The sequence below is a fragment of the Thalassophryne amazonica genome, chromosome 19 (assembly GCF_902500255.1).
Source record: "Thalassophryne amazonica chromosome 19, fThaAma1.1, whole genome shotgun sequence".
Lineage (NCBI taxonomy): Eukaryota > Metazoa > Chordata > Actinopteri > Batrachoidiformes > Batrachoididae > Thalassophryne > Thalassophryne amazonica.
In genome coordinates, this window is record NC_047121.1 from 65004422 (window position 1) to 65024157 (window position 19736).

The 19736-nt window shown below is 40.8% G+C and overlaps 1 protein-coding gene across 1 annotated transcript in view; it reads right to left on the reverse strand.

Moving 5' to 3' along the window:
* Window positions 1-1353: 1353 nt before the first annotated feature.
* coq6 (coenzyme Q6 monooxygenase) overlaps window positions 1354-19736 on the reverse strand; it is a 20315-nt gene continuing 1932 nt past the window's right edge. Inside the window, exons 2-12 of the mRNA XM_034195169.1 lie at window positions 19470-19604; window positions 19319-19377; window positions 11100-11226; window positions 8476-8606; window positions 8289-8396; window positions 8010-8072; window positions 7814-7921; window positions 3749-3951; window positions 2569-2684; window positions 2063-2229; window positions 1354-1468 (exon numbers count right to left, since the gene is read on the reverse strand). Coding sequence (XP_034051060.1) covers window positions 1439-1468; window positions 2063-2229; window positions 2569-2684; window positions 3749-3951; window positions 7814-7921; window positions 8010-8072; window positions 8289-8396; window positions 8476-8606; window positions 11100-11226; window positions 19319-19377; window positions 19470-19604 — 1247 coding nt within the window. The 3' untranslated portion in view covers window positions 1354-1438. The remainder of the gene's footprint in view (window positions 1469-2062; window positions 2230-2568; window positions 2685-3748; window positions 3952-7813; window positions 7922-8009; window positions 8073-8288; window positions 8397-8475; window positions 8607-11099; window positions 11227-19318; window positions 19378-19469; window positions 19605-19736) is intronic.

Here is a 19736-nt window from a genome sequence, read left to right on the forward strand (position 1 = left end):
GAGCCACCGTGTCTGAACGACACGTTACACTTACAGTGGATAAGACCTCTTATTAAGGCTCGCGGTAGCTAGTGGTCACTAGCGTATCCAATAAAATAATTTACCGTTACACACAGAAAGTCAATATTACGTTAAAAAGGGGGGAAAAAGAAGCCATGACTGATTTGTGGGCTTGTGGTTGATTTGCCAAAACCATTAAAAAATGTCTGTCATATACTTCTTGTGAACTGTAAAAATATTTAAATAATTTAATACTGGGTATGTTAATAATGCTTTTCTATATTAGTTTTGCTGTCTCTTCAGTATTCAACATGATCAACAACTACTGCTGTATATACATAATGTCTGTCAGTGAACTTATTTTACACTAACTGCGTTTATAGTGCTAAAGCTGTGCAGAATTGCTGAGAAATGCCTCAACGTTCATCGGCTGAATCATGCAATGAATGACATGTAAATTGCTTCATGAAATAACTGTATACTTTATACATGTATGTTTTAATAAAACTTAAAAGTATGCTTTGTGTAATTGTACTGTATGCTTTTAAAAACAGTTGAAATGTTATAAGGTTCATTTCTATAATCCCTGTAAAAAATAATTCCCTTTTATAAAAATGTTCCCACATATGTAAATATTGTTATTAAAAATAAGAATGAATGCACAATATGTGCTTGCTTTGTTATTAATGTTAAGATTTTGTAAAAAGATCAAATATAAAATTTAACAAATCTACATGCCTTTGATGTTACATTCAGTGTCTTGATTTGAGTTGATTCTTAATTTTGTGCTAAAGCACAGCATTGATATTCATTAGTTCTAGAGTATTGTGTAATAGTTTTGGGCCCCAGAAGATTGAAAAAATAAGATTCCCCCACCACTCGCCAAAAAAATAAATAAATAAAATAAATAAATGACCGGTGTGTAAACCAAAAATCTCATGAATCCAATAAAAATAAAATGCTTTAAAAAGTAATTTCATAAAATGAACTGAACAATTATAAAATAATTATATATGTTGACGTACTGCTCGGTATATAACAACAGAAAACAAAACAGTTGTCACCCGCAATAGTACAAAAATTGTGGATTACTGATTAAGCACACTCAAATTGTCTAATAAATTGCAGGAGACCATCTAAAAGAAGTTCTGTTTTGTTAGTGAAAAGTCAACACATTTGATATTTTATTTTTATTAATAAATATTCAAAATTTAGCCTTTTTTTTTTTTAAACAAAAGTTGCTGGTACACCATTGCAACAAAAATTGCAAATTATTGTACTAAAGTAAAAATTCTTTGACATAGATTCAAGAAAATAAAATGCAAAATAGTAATTTTTTTTTTTTATTATTTCTGTTTTGTGCATGAGGTGATTCCACAGAATTTACATCTTACGGGCTCCAGAGATCCATCAATGGTCAACTTGATGACAAAATGTATCACTTGCTTGCAAATGCCATGATCTGCTCCTGCAGAGGAAAAAGTGAAAGAGGCTGACTCAAAAACTCATTAGGCACTGGACTTTGCTGACTAAAAGCTTGTAAGGAGCGTGCGACACTGCAGCCCTCTATACAAGACCTTTTAAACCAACAAACTCGACGTTTAATATGGAAAAAATGTCACGTATAACTTTTGTGCCTCTGTAGTGAAATGCCTTTACAAGCACTTGTGTTGGTCTGAATCACTTAGTAGGGAATAAAGTTATTTCGCATGAGTGGTCGGTAATAAAAGGGGTGTGAAAACATAAGCCAACACCGCCGTCCGCTGCCTCTGGGCCAGCCCTGCACCCCACCCACACACTTTTGGTAACACTAAATTTGGAGCTAAACTTAGATGCCATAGTAGTAGGTTCAGAACCCTGAAAATTATAGACGCAACTGAAGTAAAGCTCCATGTAATCAGAAAAGATGGTGGTAGCAAGGCGGAATTACGGCGAAGGTAGGGGTGGAGCTTAGGCATGACAGGTGGTTGATATCTTGAGGAAAGCTGCAGGGAGGCGGTGGTGCGGAGAGATGTGCAAGAGGATATGTTTAGAAGAAGCTAAGAATGTAAGGGAGACTTACTTTTAGAACAGGCATCATGTTGGTCGCCTGCAGGCCGAAGGTGCGTAGGAGGACCACAGGAGAGGCGCTCGTGGAATAAAGGCGCTTCATGAAGTCGATGGCTGCCATCATGGGTAGATTGCATCGCTGGCGTTCAGTTTCATACTCTAACAGATGCTGCATCGCTCCTGCATGAACCAAACAAGACTGGGATTAGAACCCAAGACCAGATTCCTTCCGGTTTAAATATGTTTTCTGTGTCACGCCGTTTGGCTTCAAAGCAGACCGTTTACGACAAGAGGGGGAATCAAATAACCAGATCTTCATTTTTATGAAAAACAACTTGGTGCACATCTACTTCTTGGCAGGATGAACACAAAACCATCAAATTAATTCTGCAGGAATAACCGACGCTTTTTATAATTCAGATGTATGGTGTGCGTCTGAGTTAGGGTGATGGAAAAGAGCTTAGGAGAAACCACTGTTCTGTTCCTGGTACCGCTTGACTGTTTAGAGTTCTCACTGACCCAGGTCCTTCCCGTTAAACACCGCCTGGCTCAGGAGCTGTGTGAGGCAAGCCACATCCCCAAAGCCCAGATTGGCTCCCTGACCTGCCAGAGGATGAACACGATGCGCCGCATCCCTGCAAAAGTAAACACGTTTCTTACCGAGAACATTCAACACACACACACACACACACACACTTGCTACTTTATGTACAGTGTCACATTAGAGTCATTACTGTGAAGTAAAAAACCAAATCAAGAAATATCACCCTCTAGTCAACCGTAATTATAACTGGCTCTGCGTGTCTGTAGTACCAGTAAAAAAACAAAACAAAACTAGGTAATAAAAGTAAAAGCATTACTTCTCACAGTAAATACTCTAGCTCATGGAGCAATTTTTATTCATATTAAAACAAGTTCTGGTGGCCTTGACCTCTGACCTTCTGAGACAAACTAAATCTTTCATCTTCACCTTTGACCTCCCAACCCCCAGATCAACAGGCTTTAACGCTTCTTGGTCAAAACACATACTGAAAATTTGGGGTTAATCTGTATTCTACAGAGCAGACAAAGATGATGATGGAAACATACAAACACGGCACTTGGAAAGAAGATGCCCCCCCCCCCACCAAAATAAGACTTTGACCTCTGAGACTCAAAAGACCTGGACTCTTAAGAGTTGAACGATGCAACATATGTCAAGTTTGGTAACAAGTTATTCATCTTACAGGCAAATTATAGGTGTGAAAACCTATAACTTTGACTTCTGACCTCCTGACTCCTCAAATCAATAGGCGGTTAAAGCTACAGCACCTTGGCCAAAATGCATCCTGAAATTTTAGAGTGAGTCTGTGTTTTATGGCACATAACAAACCCCATGTGATACATGGAAAACTGATACTGAACCCAAAGAACAACACAGGTTTTGTTCCATTATGATGAATGTTTGCATGAAGAAAAATCACTCAGATTTTTGTTCTGTTTCAAACAAACAAATAAACCAAAAATGTTATTTATTTGTCTCCCATCACTAACCAGAGTCTGCACATATTTGTGACAATCTTGTATTTCGGATATTTTGCTTTAGACTATTTTTGACGTCTATCGCTGGTTACATCCTGAAATGAATCAGTGGGGTTGAAATCATCCAGACTCAACGGTTCATGTGGATCAGCGGCAAGGTTGTACAGTCGCATCTTACCCAATCAGTGCCACTCTGTGTCTGATGTACTCTGATGCATGACCCATGCCCAGCGGGAACATGACCCGGCTCTTTGGGCCAATCTTGGCTACGCTCGGGGGGAGCTGTCGAGGCGAACCTGCAGACGGCATGAGGACAGACATGGTGCTGTGGAACAGCACCCCGGCCTTCTCCATGAACTCTGAATGGTTCTCATTACTCCACTGTTGCAGCAACCCAAGCCAGCAGGAAGATGGAGCAGAGAAGACAGAGAACGACAAAGAGAAAAGAGACACGGACAAAAAAATTAGCTGACATAGGAGCAAAGCTGAATTCCAGGCCAGCAAACGTGCTCCCCTCCTCCCGAACTAAATGGTTTGGCAGGGATTTGGGAGCTGAGCTAATTAAAAGAAGATGCCGGCCAGGCTTTGCAGTTGAATTAGCTCTGTTTGAAAAACATTCCATGCAGTAATGGTCGACATTGGGTGACCACAGGCTTAATTAGCAAACCAGGCCTGAAACCAAACGTGACTCAACCGTGGTGACCCCGTCCATCAGCGGGACCAGTAAAAATAGGCAGCTTGGGAAAAAGGAGTTTCTCCAAACATAAATGTGGTTAGGTATATCATGCCCTCAGTAAAATATTAGCATTGTGTAGAGTTTGAGCAAAACAATGACAATTTTGTTTTGTTTGAGCCACGAAAACAGCTCGACACGTGAGAAAGTCAGGACGTGTCTGTCCACGTAGGACTCACACCACACATACTATTGTTCAAATGTTTGGATATGCCACACTATCGCTGCTACATCTTTATTTAAAATCATACTAGAATTTGATTGTTTGTCTGGTTGTTTTTTGTTCCAATACTCCTCCCAGGACAACTGGCTGATTTCCACTAAACTTGGTATGTGGATGAACGTTGACGCTGGAATTAGCCTTAAAGGTTTTTATTTTCTCATGGGGTGTCAAAGGTCAAGGACATTGATGTCAAGGGTCAAAATTTGACTGTCCTCACTTGACTGGACATCTTTGGTACTCTGTCTCTTTGAAGGATTCTTTGGTACTGTTGGAATGAGTTTGAGTCAAACTGTTACATCGGGGGACTCGGATGACGATTGTCACTTTCATTATGAGGGAACATCAGCTACAACATTTTGGTCATGTGGTGTGTTTCTCTGCAAGGGGTGCCTCAGTGTTGAGGAACAAAGTGGCTGGAGAAGGCCAAGAGGATGCCCACGTATCACCTGGCTGTGGCAGACAGAAATGGGTTATTAGGTTCAAGGTCATTAGGGACAAAGATCAAAATCTCACTGGCATCAATCATTTGAGACCAATGATTGGGGTCAAGATCACTGGTGTCCAAGGTCCAAATTTGGATTTTAGCTCTGATTTGCGCTAAACCTGTTTGCTATATATACAGTATGTATGTGGGTTCTTGAATTGCTCAGTAAAGGTCAAATTAGCCAAAGATTAATCATTGGGGACACACTTAAGTTAATGTCTCTCCATTTGTTTGTTCCCCTTCTAACCCCACATCCTAATGTCAATTTCTAGCAAAACTGTTACGTGGATGAAGGTACAACCCAGAATTGCCATAAAGCAGTGGTGTCCAAACTATTCCAGAACGGGCCGAGAGGTTGCAGGTTTTCTTTGCAGCCATTGACTCCAGGAGGTGATTTCAACGATGAACTCATCCCACCTGCTAAAAAGCATGTTAATCAGTGAAATCACCTGCTGAAGTCAGTCGCTGCAAGAAAAACCTGCACCTGCTCAGCCCTTTCTGGAATAGTTTGGACACCACTGCCCTAAAGTGTCCATTTTGGCAAAGGTCAAGGTCATCAGATGAATGATCAAACAAAATGGGCCAAACTTGGGACCCCTATGTAAGTGGATTATGAACTTGCCATGGCAAGTTTAGTTGTGTCAGTTGGGTCATGTTGGGCTTCAGGACAGCTCTGAATGTCCTTGAGTGGCCAACCAGAGCCCAGACCTGAACCTGATTGAACATCTTGGATAGATCTGAAAATGTCTGTACACAACACTCCCCATCCAACCTGATGGAGCTCGAGAGGTGAAAGAGGAATGGACAAAACTGTCCAAAGATAGGTGCACCAAGATTGTGGCATCATATTCAGGAAGACCTGAGGCTGTAATTGCTGCCTAAGGAGGATCAACAAAGTTTTGAGCAAAGGGTGTGAATACTTACATGCGTGTGATTGTTTAGTTTTTTTTTATTTTTAATAAATTTGCAAAAAAATAAAAAATAAAAAAATAAAAAAATCATGTCATTATGGGGTTCTGTGAGTAGAATTTTAAGGGTAAAAATTAATTTCATCCATTTTGGAATAAGACTGTAACATAACAAAATGTGGGAAAAAAAATGAGGCGCTGTGAATACTTTTTGGACGCACCGTAAATAGTCATGTAGTATAGCCATTTTAACCAATCATTTAAAAAAAAAAAAAACATATGGACTTTCTTTTAGAAAAAAAAACATACATATTCAATTCCAATTCCACACTTTTAAACGGTAGGTGATTATTTTGGAATCAATCAATCAATCAATCAATTTTTTTATATAGCGCCAAATCACAACAAACAGTTGCCCCAAGGCGCTTTATATTGTAAGGCAAAGCCATACAATAATTATGTAAAACCCCAACGGTCAAAACGACCCCCTGTGAGCAAGCACTTCGCGACAGTGGGAAGGAAAAACTCCCTTTTAACAGGAAGAAACCTCCAGCAGAACCAGGCTCAGGGAGGGGCAGTCTTCTGCTGGGACTGGTTGGGGCTGAGGGAGAGAACCAGGAAAAAGACATGCTGTGGAGGGGAGCAGAAATCGATCACTAATGATTAAATGCAGAGTGGTGCATACAGAGCAAAAAGAGAAAGAAACAGTGCATCATGGGAACTCCCAGGCAGTCTACATCTATAGCAGCATAACTAAGGGATGGTTCAGGGTCACCTGATCCAGCCCTAACTATAAGCTTTAGCAAAAAGGAAAGTTTTAAGCCTAATCTTAAAAGTAGAGAGGGTGTCTGTCTCCCTGATCTGAATTGGGAGCTGGTTCCACAGGAGAGGAGCCTGAAAGCTGAAGGCTCTGCCTCCCATTCTACTCTTACAAACCCTAGGAACTACAAGTAAGCCTGCAGTCTGAGAGCGAAGCGCTCTATTGGGGTGATATGGTACTATGAGGTCCCTAAGATAAGAAGGGACCTGATTATTCAAAACCTTATAAGTAAGAAGATGAATTTTAAATTCTATTCTAGAATTAACAGGAAGCCAATGAAGAGAGGCCAATATGGGTGAGATATGCTCTCTCCTTCTAGTCCCCGTCAGTACTCTAGCTGCAGCATTTTGAATTAACTGAAGGCTTTTTAGGGAACTTTTAGGACAACCTGATAATAATGAATTACAATAGTCCAGCCTAGAGGAAATAAATGCATGAATTAGTTTTTCAGCATCACTCTGAGACAAGACCTTTCTGATTTTAGAGATATTGCATAAATGCAAAAAAGCAGTCCTACATATTTGTTTAATATGCGCTTTGAATGACATATCCTGATCAAAAATGACTCCAAGATTTCTCACAGTATTACTAGAGGTCAGGGTAATGCCATCCAGAGTAAGGATCTGGTTAGACACCATGTTTCTAAGATTTGTGGGGCCAAGTACAATAACTTCAGTTTTATCTGAGTTTAAAAGCAGGAAATTAGAGGTCATCCATGTCTTTATGTCTGTAAGACAATCCTGCAGTTTAGCTAATTGGTGTGTGTCCTCTGGCTTCATGGATAGATAAAGCTGGGTATCATCTGCGTAACAATGAAAATTTAAGCAATACCATCTAATAATACTGCCTAAGGGAAGCATGTATAAAGTGAATAAATTGGTCCTAGCACAGAACCTTGTGGAACTCCATAATTAACTTTAGTCTGTGAAGAAGATTCCCCATTTACATGAACAAATTGTAATCTATTAGACAAATATGATTCAAACCACCGCAGCGCAGTGCCTTTAATACCTATGGAATGTGACATTAAACACAGTATCAGCTCACTAACAGTTTAATACAGGGTAAGACTTACGAAGGCTGAGTTGACGGCATCCACAAAACTCTCCTCATCCAGCTCTAGCAGCTCCTTCGCCAGGTGATGGTTGGTCGACCACACCAGAGAGCTCAGAGTGTCTGACAGCTGAAACGCACAGGCAGGCCGATTCAGTTAACAGTTTCGTGACACAGATATTTTCACGCTATTGTAGTAAATAATACAGAAACATCACCGGTAACATCGCAATGGGTCCAGTTGGGAGGAACCTCTGCCATGCGACACTGTTTTCTGTGGGCTGTCGGGACAGATTTTAAGAATTTATATATAGCATGTAAAAACAAGATGTTACAAAGTTGGTGTTGAGTGGAACCTTTCCTGCATTGTTCTCTGTGACAATGAGATTACTAACATAGCGAAAATGCAGTCAACTCACTGAGTAACAGACAACAGGGCTTCAGAGAGAGAGTCACTACAGCAGAGTAAATTCAGTGTAATGTTTAAAATGTGATACCTCGGATAGATGCAGCACGGCCACCACAGCCGCTTGGTCATAATCCCACTTGACTGTATGTATCCCCAATTCCTGCCTCACCATCGAGTTTGGTCCATCGGCACCAATCTGAGAAAGCGAGGGAGATAAAAACCAGAGAACAACAGCAGGGACGACATTTATGGTCTTCTCATGGTATCAAACTCACCAGTAGCTTGGCCTGAAGAGTTTCGCCATTCGCTAAGGTGACCTGGACCCAAGGTATGGAGTCTACCACCTGATGGATCATGGGCCACGTATACTTCACGATCTTGGACCTGTACTTAACGTGCACATTGTCTGATGGACAAAGAGGACATATAAACTGATGACCAGAATGAAAAAAAAAAAACTCCAAAATAATTTTTTGAACAACAGAACAGTTTCAGCTCTTTGCTCCTTCAGTTGGTTTTTCAAGGCAAAACTTTAATGCAACTTTAGTTACTTGAAACTTAGGTGAAATCACGACCGTATATCAAAAGCTACAAGGTGGTGACAAAGACCTATTTGTTTTATTTATTTATTTGTTCTTGAATCAAACGTCGACTGCACTCACTGGAGTGCTCAATGGATCAACAACACATCTGAATTGATATTATCCAGTGAGAAAACAATACGTCTGTGTTGCAAGTTGACCTGCGACATTTAATTGATTTTTAATTGATTATTCAATTAACAATCGCAACAATTTCTGTAACTGATTAATCATTTTGTGTCGTCTTTTTTAACATGATGAATGATAAATGTCCAAATTCTTTGATTTCAGCTTCTTAAATGTGAACATTTTTGAGTTTTGGACAAACACATTTGACTGTGTCGTCTTAGGTTTTGCCAAATGCTGATCAATAATTTTCACAATTTTCTAATATTTTATGGATCAAACAAAAAATGCATTCATCCAGAAAATAATCAACACATTAATTGATAATGAAAAAGTTGCAGCCCTAAGAAATATGTTAGCAACATTGTGTGTGCAACATTTTCTTCCTTTTAATGAATGTTTTTTAAATTTTTGGCACTTTAGCTCCGTTATAGGTTGCATTTTTTTTAACTTGTAAAATTAATACTTTCATGAAAAAAATATTTGAATGCAAGGTTAAAATAAACCAAATTAAATGAACCAAAGGATAATCATCTATTTTTTTTAAAAATATCAATAGATATAATAATAACAATAATAATAACAATAACAAAAAATTGTTAGATTTTTTTTAATGACTGCCTTTTCATTTTTAACACTAAGTTGCAAAATAAATACTTTTTAGGACAAATATTTGAAGGCAGGGTTTAAAGTTACTGGTTGAATTAATGGTTAATTTACCGGTAAATTAACCAAAGGATAATCAGCCAAACAAAAAAATGATTAATAATAATAATAATAACAAAAAAATTGTTTTTTTTTCATGAATTCCTTTTTAATTTTTGACACTTTATATCCTTTAGAGGATGCAATTTTTTGAAACTTGTAAAATAAATACTCTTTATGGTAAAATATTTGAATGCAAGATTAAAAGGTTACTGGCATAATTCATTGTTATGATTAACTGGTGGCTTTTTTAAATTTTTTGACACTTTATATAATTTACAAGTAAAAAAAAAATACAAATTTAGATTAACTGAAAAAAAAAAGATAGATTAGGTGATTACAAAAATAATTGGTTGTATGAGACTGATTGTTTTTAATTGCAGTGTGTAGCTGGAAACTTGCATGGAAATTACCAGCCTTAAACAGGGATCAGTCTATGGAGCATCACAGCTACTTTTTCACAAAAAAAAAGAAAAAAAGAAGAAGCTAGAAGCTGGTTTGGCTGATACCTAAGCCATGGCATATCTATAAACCACCTCATAAACATGACTGGTTTTCCTCACTGGCTCACGGTAGCGCATATTTGACGACCTTCTTAATGGGTTTGGCGCACCACATTACACTGTCTAATAGCGTTTATCTACAAGCACACCACACCACACTTTGGTGTGCTTGTGGCCAGCTTGGTTGCTTCTGCACTAAAACTCTCCTTTTCCTAAAAATATCAGCAGCCGGTCATCCCAAACATGAAAGAATTCTGAATCCTGCTTGTACTGATTTGGAGCCGGGCCTGTCCACAGAACGGCTGCTGGTTACTGAACGTCAAATATCTGATGGCTTCCAGTGATCGGAGAGCAGAGTTACATTGAAAGCAGCTGCTGAGGAGCGTGTGCTGCATCTTAATGACACCACCCGCTAAAATGAGGACAGAAAAGCAAAAAAAAAAAAAAAAAAAAGAAGACAGGGCAAAACGGGACACATGAAGCAAAACGTGCAGTAACCACACATCCCCAGTTTGGTGCAAAATGCTGAAAACCGTTTATAAATATACCAGTTTAACTGTCAAGGGCATGGCAGAGCTAAGTTTTATTTGCGAACCTCACAAAAGTTGGTCTAATGTCAAAAACAATGCGGCATTATATGCTGTCAGCTCTTTAGAGGTGGGAGCACATGGCAGTTTTAAACCGGTCACTGGACCACGTTACGTGTCCTTGGAGGGTGCCGCAGCTCTGCAGTGTTCAAAATGTGGCGTTTGATTGAAATGACAGGGGGAAAACACGCACGGGTCCAAGAGCTTAAATCGACTTTAAAACCAGCCAGCGGGAGAAAGTACAACAAACAAAACCAGGGGACAGGATGGAGTAAATGTGGCGGAATTAGCTGCCAGACCCGGAGTCCATTAAACACATGGAACACGAATCAAAAGGTTTTCGCGAGGGCACTGCTACCATTCTGGGTTGATCTGTAAATGGTGTGCAGCTGCTTACCCGAGAGGCTGTCGAGCTGTTTAGTGAGTGCGGCCACGATGACGTCATTCTCCACGATGTATGCCATCTCATCCTGCAGGTTCTCCTTATCGAACGTGATCAGGGCGTCTGAGCAGGCGTCCCAAACCTAAATGAGAGGCCCGTTACACCTGCGGTTTACGAGTCTTTCTTTAAACGCGGCCCCTCATCTTATTTATAGGCCGGGCAGAGCGGTGCCGCTTCAATCAGCTGAACACATCAAAGCGGTCAGACGCTGGCAGCGCCTGCATGCATCAAACCCAAAGCGATGAGGGTCGCCAGCACCCCGCTGCCCCCGGAACGGCCCAATTCATCTTAAAGCGGCTCGCCGAGGTGGAGGATGCAGCGGCACTTTGTGAAGTGGACCCCCTCCGCCCCTCCCTTTTCTTTTTGCAAACATTTTCTTGGAAACACAAATAATAAATGACATGTTTGCGAACATTACAGAGTGAGTCAATATTTATCCACAACTGGAAGCGGCAGAATGAGATATAGTTTTAGGCGTCTGTAATTTCAATCCTGGCAATGCCATCAGAGTTAAACATGAGGGGTGAAAAGTGTTTGTACAAGGTTAATCCTCTCCTAGGTTGTAACTATGGTGACATAACCCCTCATTCTGCAGTAATATGCTGCTGCTCTGCTTTTTTTTTTTTCCTAACTTGCCATAAAGTAGGGGGGATGTATGTGAGAGAAAACCACTAATGGCAGTGGGTTTGCAACATGTGATAAGTGGTTGGGAAGAAAGATTTACTGAGACCAGCCCAAAAATTGTTTTGGTTTTGTTTAATGCACAGCAAAATGATATGGCTTAGGGACGAATGAATTACTGCTCACACTGCAAGATTTAAAAAATACACTTTCTTGCACCTACAGTATGCACCTAAAAAATGCAGAAGTGGGCAGGGCTAACCTAAAAGTTAGCTTTGATATTTGCTAATCTGCTAACTGAAATGTTAGCTGTGATCATGTTAAACTGATAAACCACTAAAACATCAAGCTGAAGCGACCAATAACTGCTAACGATTGTTATATCATTTTTTTTGGCTCTAAAACCCTGAAAAACAGAAGAAAGAGTCAATTTTTAATATGTTGGAGCGCAAATATTAAAGTTCACAAAATGTTCAGCATGTGAAGGGAGGTCTTCCAGGCACATCCAACAGGGGAAGACCAGGGGAAAGCTAGAAAAATTCTATTTCTAAGGTGGCTTGGGAACACCACAGGAGCCCCCGGGAAGAGTTACAGGACTTGGTGATGATAGGGAAGTATAGGATGAGCTGCTTGGTGTACTGCCACTGTGACCTGGAGCCAAATAAGCGACAAAAAAAAAAAAAAAAAAAAAAAAAAAAAAATTGAATGGATGAAATTAATTATTTTATATTAAACAGACATTTTATTCAGATAATGAGAAATTCCAAGAAATAAAAATGCACATACAAAATAAATGTAATAATTTCATTAATGCATTAACTCCGGCTTGACCACCTGCTGCTCTTGAAGTGATGCTCGTTGCCTTTGCGCGATGTGTCGATTTTGCTTACTGGATTCGTGTATAAACTAACTCAGCCACATGAGGTGTGCAGCCAGTACATTCTGAGTGCCGGTCACAAGCCCGGATAAATGAGGAGGGTTGCGTCAGGAAGGGCATCCGGCATAAAACAAGCCAACCCAACTATGCAGACTCAGAATCGAATTCCCATACCGGATCGGTCGCAGCCCGGGTTAACAACGTCCGCCACCGGTGCTATTGCCCAACAGGGTGCCGGTGGAAATTGGGCTACTGCTGGGCGAAGACGATGAAGAAGAGGAGGAAAACGTTGCCACGAACAGCGGGAGAAGAAGAAAACTAGAAGGGTGGAAATGAGAGTGGGGACTTTGAAAGTTGGTAGTATGACTGGTAAAGGGAGAGAGCTGGCTGATATGATGGAGAGGAGAAAGGTAGACATATTGTGTGTGCAAGAGACCAAGTGGAAGGGAAGTAAGAGCAGGAGCATCGGCGGTGGGTACAAGTTGTTGTACCATGGTGAGGACAGGAAGAGAAATGGTGTTGGGGTCATTTTAAAGGAAGAGTATGTTAAAAGTGTGTTGGAGGTTAAGCGAGTGTCTGACAGGGTGATGAGTGTGAAGTTGGAAATTGAAGGGGTGATGATGAATATCATCAGTGCATATTCCCCACAGGTAGGTTGTGAGATGAAGGAGAAAGAAGATTTCTGGAGTGTGTTAGATGAGGTGGTGGAGAGTGTGCCCAAGCATGAAAGAGTGGTGATAGGAGCAGACTTCAATGGGCATGTTGGTGAAGGGAACAGAGGTGATGAGGAAGTAATGGGTAGATATGGTATCAAGGATAGGAATGGGGAAGGACAGATGGTAGTTGATTTTGCAAAAAGGATGGAAATGGCTGTGGTGAATACCTACTTTAAGAAAAGGGAGGAGCACAGGGTAACAAATAAGAGTGGAGGAAGGTGCACACAGGTGGACTACATTCTTTATAGGAGATGCAAGCTAAAAGAAATCACAGACTGTAAGGTGGTAGCAGGAGAGAGTGTCACTAGACAGCACAGGATGGTTGATTGTAAGATGACTTTAGATGTAAAGAAGAAGAAGAGAGTGAGAGCTCAACAAAGGATCAGATGGTGGAAGCTGAAGGAGGAAGACTGTTGTGTGAAATTTAGCGAGCAGGTGAGAGAAGCACTAGTTGGAGGGGAAGCAATTTTGGACAACTGGAAAAGTACTGCAGATGTGGTGAGGGAGACAGCTAGGGCAGTATTGGGTATGACATCTGGACAGTGGAAGGAAGACAAGGAGACTTGGTGGTGGAATGAAGAGGTCCAGGAAAGCATAAGGAGAAAGAGGTTGGCAATAAAGTTTTGGGATAGTCAGAGAGATGAAGAAAGTAGACAGGAGTACAAGGAGATGCGGCGTAAGGCGAGAAGAGAAGTGGCAAAAGCAAAGGAAAAGGCATATTGCGAGCTGTACAAGAAGATGAATAGTAAGGAAGGAGAAAAGGACTTGTACCGATTGGCCAGACAAAGGGACAGAGCTGGAAAGGATGTGCAGCAGGTTAGGGTGGTAAAAGATGCACATGGTAATGTGCTGACAAGGGAGGAGTGTGTGCTGAGAAGGTGGAGGGAATATTTTGAAGAGTTGATGAATAAAGAAAATGAGTGAGAGAAAAGGCTGGATGATGTGGTGAGAGTAAATCAGGAAGTAAAAGAGATTAGCAAGGAAGAAGTGAGGGCTGCTATGAAGAGGATGAAGAGTGGAAAGGCAGTTGGTCCAGATGACATTCCAATGGAGGCATGGAAATGTCTAGGAGAGATGGCAGTAGAGTTTCTAACCAGATTGTTTAATAAAATCTTGGAAAGTGAGAGGATGCCTGAGGAGTGGAGACAAAGTGTGCTGGTTCCTATTTTCAAGAACAAGGGTGATGTGCAGAGCTGCAGTAACTACAGAGGCATAAAGCTGATCAGCCACAGCATGAAGTTATGGGAAAGAGTAGTAGAAGCTAGGCTTAGAAAACAGGTGAAGATCTGTGAGCAGCAATATGGTTTCATGCCGAGAAAGAGCTTGAGTTTGCTCTGAGAATACTGTTGGAAAAGTACAGAGAAGGACAGAAAGAGTTACACTGTGTGTTTGTGGACTTAGAAAAAGCTTATGATAGGGTGCCAAGAGAAGAGTTGTGGCATTGTATGAGGACGTCTGGAGTGGCAGAGAAGTATGTTAGGGTAGTGCAGGACATGTACAAGAATAGTGTGACAGCGGTGAGATGCGCAGTCGGAATGACAGACTCATTCAAGGTGGAGGTGGGATTACACCAAGGATCAGCTCTGAGTCCTTTCTTGTTTGCAGTGGTGATGGACAGGTTGACAGATGAGATCAGACAGGAGTCCCCATGGACTATGATGTTTGCAGATGACATTGTGATCTGTAGTGAGAGTAGAGAGCAAGTTGAGTCTAGTCTGGAGAAGTGGAGATATGCTTTGGAGAGAAGGGGAATGAAAGTCAGTAGAAGCAAGACTGAGTACATGTGTGTGAATGAGAGGGAGCCCAGTGGAATAGTGCAGTTACAAGGAGTAGAAGTGGTGAAAGTAGATGAGTTTAAATATTTGGGGTCAACTGTTCAAAGTAATGGAGAGTGTGGTAGAGAGGTGAAGAAGAGAGTGCAGGCAGGGTGGAGTGGGTGGAGAAAGGTGGCAGGAGGGATTTGTGACCGAAGAATATCAGCAAGAGTGAAGAAGAAAGTTTACAAAACAGTAGTGAGACCAGCTATGTTGTATGGTTTAGAGACAGTGGCACTAACAAAAAGACAGGAGGCAGAGCTGGAGGTGGCAGAACTGAAGATGTTGAGATTCTCTTTGGGAGTGACAAGAATGGACAAGATTAGGAATGAACATATCAGAGGGACAGCTCAGATGGGACGATTTGGAGACAAAGTCAGAGAGGCGAGATTGAGGATGGAGCCACCAGGCAGGAGGAGAAGAGGGAGACCAAAGAGGAGGTTTATGGATGTGCTGAGAGAGGACATGCAGGTGGTTGGTGTGACAGAGGAAGATACAGAGGACAGGGTGAGATGGAAACGATTGATCTGCTGTGGCGACCCCTAACGGGAACAGCCGAAAGACAAAGAAGAAGGATTCGTGTATAAACTCCAACAGGAACAAATGTAGGATTTTCAGGTTTACAAACAGTTTTGTTATCAGAATTAAATGCAATAAACATGGTCCGCTAACATTTTTCATAAATTTAGCTGACAAGCTAACCCGCTGATTAAAATGTTACCTTCACCACTGCAAAAATGGTGCAACTGTGACTGACAAGTCCTTCTGTTTTAACTGATTAAAGCTGTGCTGCCTTTCATATTTCACTAAAATGACAAAATTTAGTTTCTACTGAAAGCCAAAAATTTTAATGTACGTTAATTTTTGTAATATGTTGCAAAATCACAGCTCATTTTAACGAAGAGAAAATATTTATTTGGGGTGAGTTCCATGGTGAGACTTGCAGGAGGACACGCATGTGCACATGCATGAGGTTTTCAGATTACCTTTGACCTGATACACTCTCGAGATGAGCATGCTAACACCAGAAAGGTGTCTTGTAAATCACTGCCACTCTTTACTCTGATTGGCTGTTGCTGTGTGCTTCTCAGCGTCCCTCACACATGTGGGGAGAAGCCCCCACGTGATCTGACATCGCTACCAAATGTAAGTCATGACATCTGATCGCTTGAAATTCTTCCCTTCAGGGGCAGAAATTATTAATTTTTTTACAGACATATTGGCAATATCATGTTATCAACCCCTTATTTAAATGCTAAGGTATAAAATTGTACAGGCGCCATAGAAAATTCTTTTTATGACTTAACTCTTGAAACCTCCAAAGGCTGCACAACTTTAAAGTGCATTTTTACCCAAGGCCAAAATATGGCCATTGGGTATTTCGAAGCCTTTTCGTCCATCCGTCCGTCTGTGTGCAGCATTTTCAAATTCACAGGACGCATTCTTGGGACACAGACCTTGAACAAGTTCAAAGATGGCTAACCTTGACCTATTTTAAGTGGTTAAAAGGTCACATTCTTTCTACACACTCTTTCATTGTTGATTATTACATTTACATGGTGTAATCTCAGGATAATGAACTTGCAGGATGTTGAAGGTAGCTGACCTTGTTTTTGGTTGGCTGAACATCATGTCCACCTTAATATTCTAAATGCCAAATAAAGTTCAACCCAGTTGTTGTGCTTCAGACTTTCCATGCATTCGTAGATATGCAACATGAAATTGAAACATGACTATATGTTGCGTTTCCTATTTTTATGCTCATAGTACGCAGGTACTTTAGCGTTGTGTTCTATATTATCACTTGGAAAGATTTTATTCTGAGCCGGCTTACAGCAGATTCTTTACAACAGAAGTGGCCAAAATGATACGACCGTAACCTACAAGAAACCAAGCAGAGTGAAGGTACAGCGCCACAATCACTGTGCACGAGGACATCTTGGCACAGAGAGAAACCCTGTGGTTGAGTGTTTGGTACCGTCAGACCACATCTTAGGGGCCCAGTCTGCACCCGCAGCCGTAAAGCTCGCAAAGGTTCACTTTGCAGCAAACTACTGCTCTCCTAATCTTTTTTGTTGTCGTTGTTTTTGCATTTTCTCACGAATCTTCAAAATTACAAGCCACGGAGGCTGAATACCAATTTCAAAACATCAAAATGGTTTCATAGCACACACAGCTCTAATAAATAAACCTTTGGCCTGAAAGACAATACTGTCAATTCTTTTATATATATATATATATATATATATATATATATATATATATATATATATATATATATTTTTATTTTTTTTTTTTAATGTATCTTGTGTTCTTTGGAAATTTTACACGCTCACTAAGAAAATCATATATTATAAAGGAACGAATTAATCAAATGTGACATGAAGCCAGACTTTGCTACTTGGGAGCAACTGTGTGCTCTACATTTGATTATATGAGGCTGCACTTGGATGATGAGTAGAACGTTTCATATTTTTCTGTTTGCAAACTGCATGCCGGCAAGGTTGAAAAAGTTTTATGGATGAAAGAATTACGCACAGTACACTTGTACAGGTCAGGTAGAAAGCAAACAAACACACATGACAAAGATCTGAAGCTGCTCACAGTAAGTTACGGTTATTTTGGATCTTTCTGTCTTGCTGAACTTCTGACTTAGCAATACAATAGTAACCACCTCTGCTCATTCATTCATTTTCTGACAGTTATCTGGGTCCAAGGTCACAGAGGCAGTAGTCCCAGCAGCTCAACCCAAACTTCCCTATCCTTGGCCAAGTCCTATAATTCTTCCTGGGGGATCCTGAGGTGTTGGTAACTCGACAAAGAAAGTCGTCTTTAATTTCAGTCACAAACAAAATTCTAATCTTTAGTCACGCTGGTGGAGCACCCTGATCCAAAAATATATTTTGACCAAAAGCTCTGGATCATTAAGATAAGATAAGATCAACTTTATTTTTCCCAAAGGAAATTATTTCACCAGAGTACAGAAACAGTAAACAATGTTTTTGTTGTTGATGTGTTTTTTTTTTACAATAAGTACAACTAATTTAGTCTAAATAACTTTGCAGCTCTGCTCATTATCTATTCCTCCTGCAGAAGGGGGAGGAATTATACAGTCTGATTGCCTCAGGTAGGAAAGATCTCCTGTGGCATTCTGTGGTGCACCTCGGTGGTTTTAGTCTATTGCTGAGGGTACTCTGACGTCAGTGTGGCATGCAGGGGGTGGGACGTGTTGTCCAGGATGCTAAGCAGCTTCCTCAGCATCCTCCTCTCTGACACCTCCACCACGAGCTCCAGCTCAACCCCCAGGACAGCGCCAATTCTCCTGATGAGCTTGTCGAATCTAACTGACAATCATGGGATCCCAAACACTCCTCTCTGATCCTGATCATGACCTACATTTGAATGCCAACATGTGTTTCTGATTGTTGATCTGTTTTTTTTGTTGTTTTTGCCTGCCCCCCACGTGCTTGAAGTCCTCACAGCAGATCTGGTGGCAAGCCACATTGGGATTTGGCACAGGTTTTATGCTGGATACCCTTCATGATACCTCTCCAGCTGTACTTGGAGAAATGTGCTCCAAAGCAGTCTCCCAGCCAAGTACTAATCAGGACCACCCGCACACTACTGAACATCTGAGACGTAAAGGGATCAGCTATGCACAGTGTGCAAGGCTGCCCCACACAGATGGTTGCTGTTCTGTGAACCAGAATAGATCCAGTTCAATTACCTTGATGATATTCTCAACATTTGATCACTAATGATGTTTGATTTGGCCCTTGATCTGGATCCACAAAGTAATTTAATGGTGTCTCCCATGATTTTTTACCCACCCCTCCACCAAGTTTCATGAGAATCGGTTGATTTGCGTAATCCTCCTGCTTTCACTCGGGGTCGCCACAGCAGATCGAACATGGATCTGTATTCTAAATTGGCACAAGTTTTACACCGGCTGCCCTTTCTGACGCAACTCCAAATTGCATGGAGACAGGGGTGGTGTTTGAACCGGGAACCTTATGCACTGAAACCAAGAGAACTAACCACTTGGCCACCACCCCTGCTCACAATCAAATACACACACAAAAAAAACACAAGTTACAAAATATGTTCCTTGGCAAAAGTAAAGAACAACTGAGCACATCAACATACCTGCATCTTTTTGTATGGTTTGCACCTCATCTTCGTGATGTGGTCCCACACTCCAATACCTGTGTCCAGGTTAACAATAAATAAATAAGAAGAGTGTTTCCAGTGGTTGAACTATAAGAGTGATTGTTGGTCATGTTTTGTGTGACTGTACCGCTGAGGAGGGTGGCAGAACCTGGACTGATGGAGCTGACTCTGGTGCTGTACATCTTTGGGACCTTGTCCATCTCCTTCTTGTTACCGGCTTCAAGCAGCAGAATCTTCTTACCATTTAAGTTGGGATCCATTCCTGCCAACAGTCACATAGACACTCTATGCTACTGGTTTGACTACAACTAAGAACTTATAATTATTTTTTTTACAATAACATTTTTTTAATGTTGTGTGTAGTCCATGCAATGCAAAAGTGTGCAAAAGCATC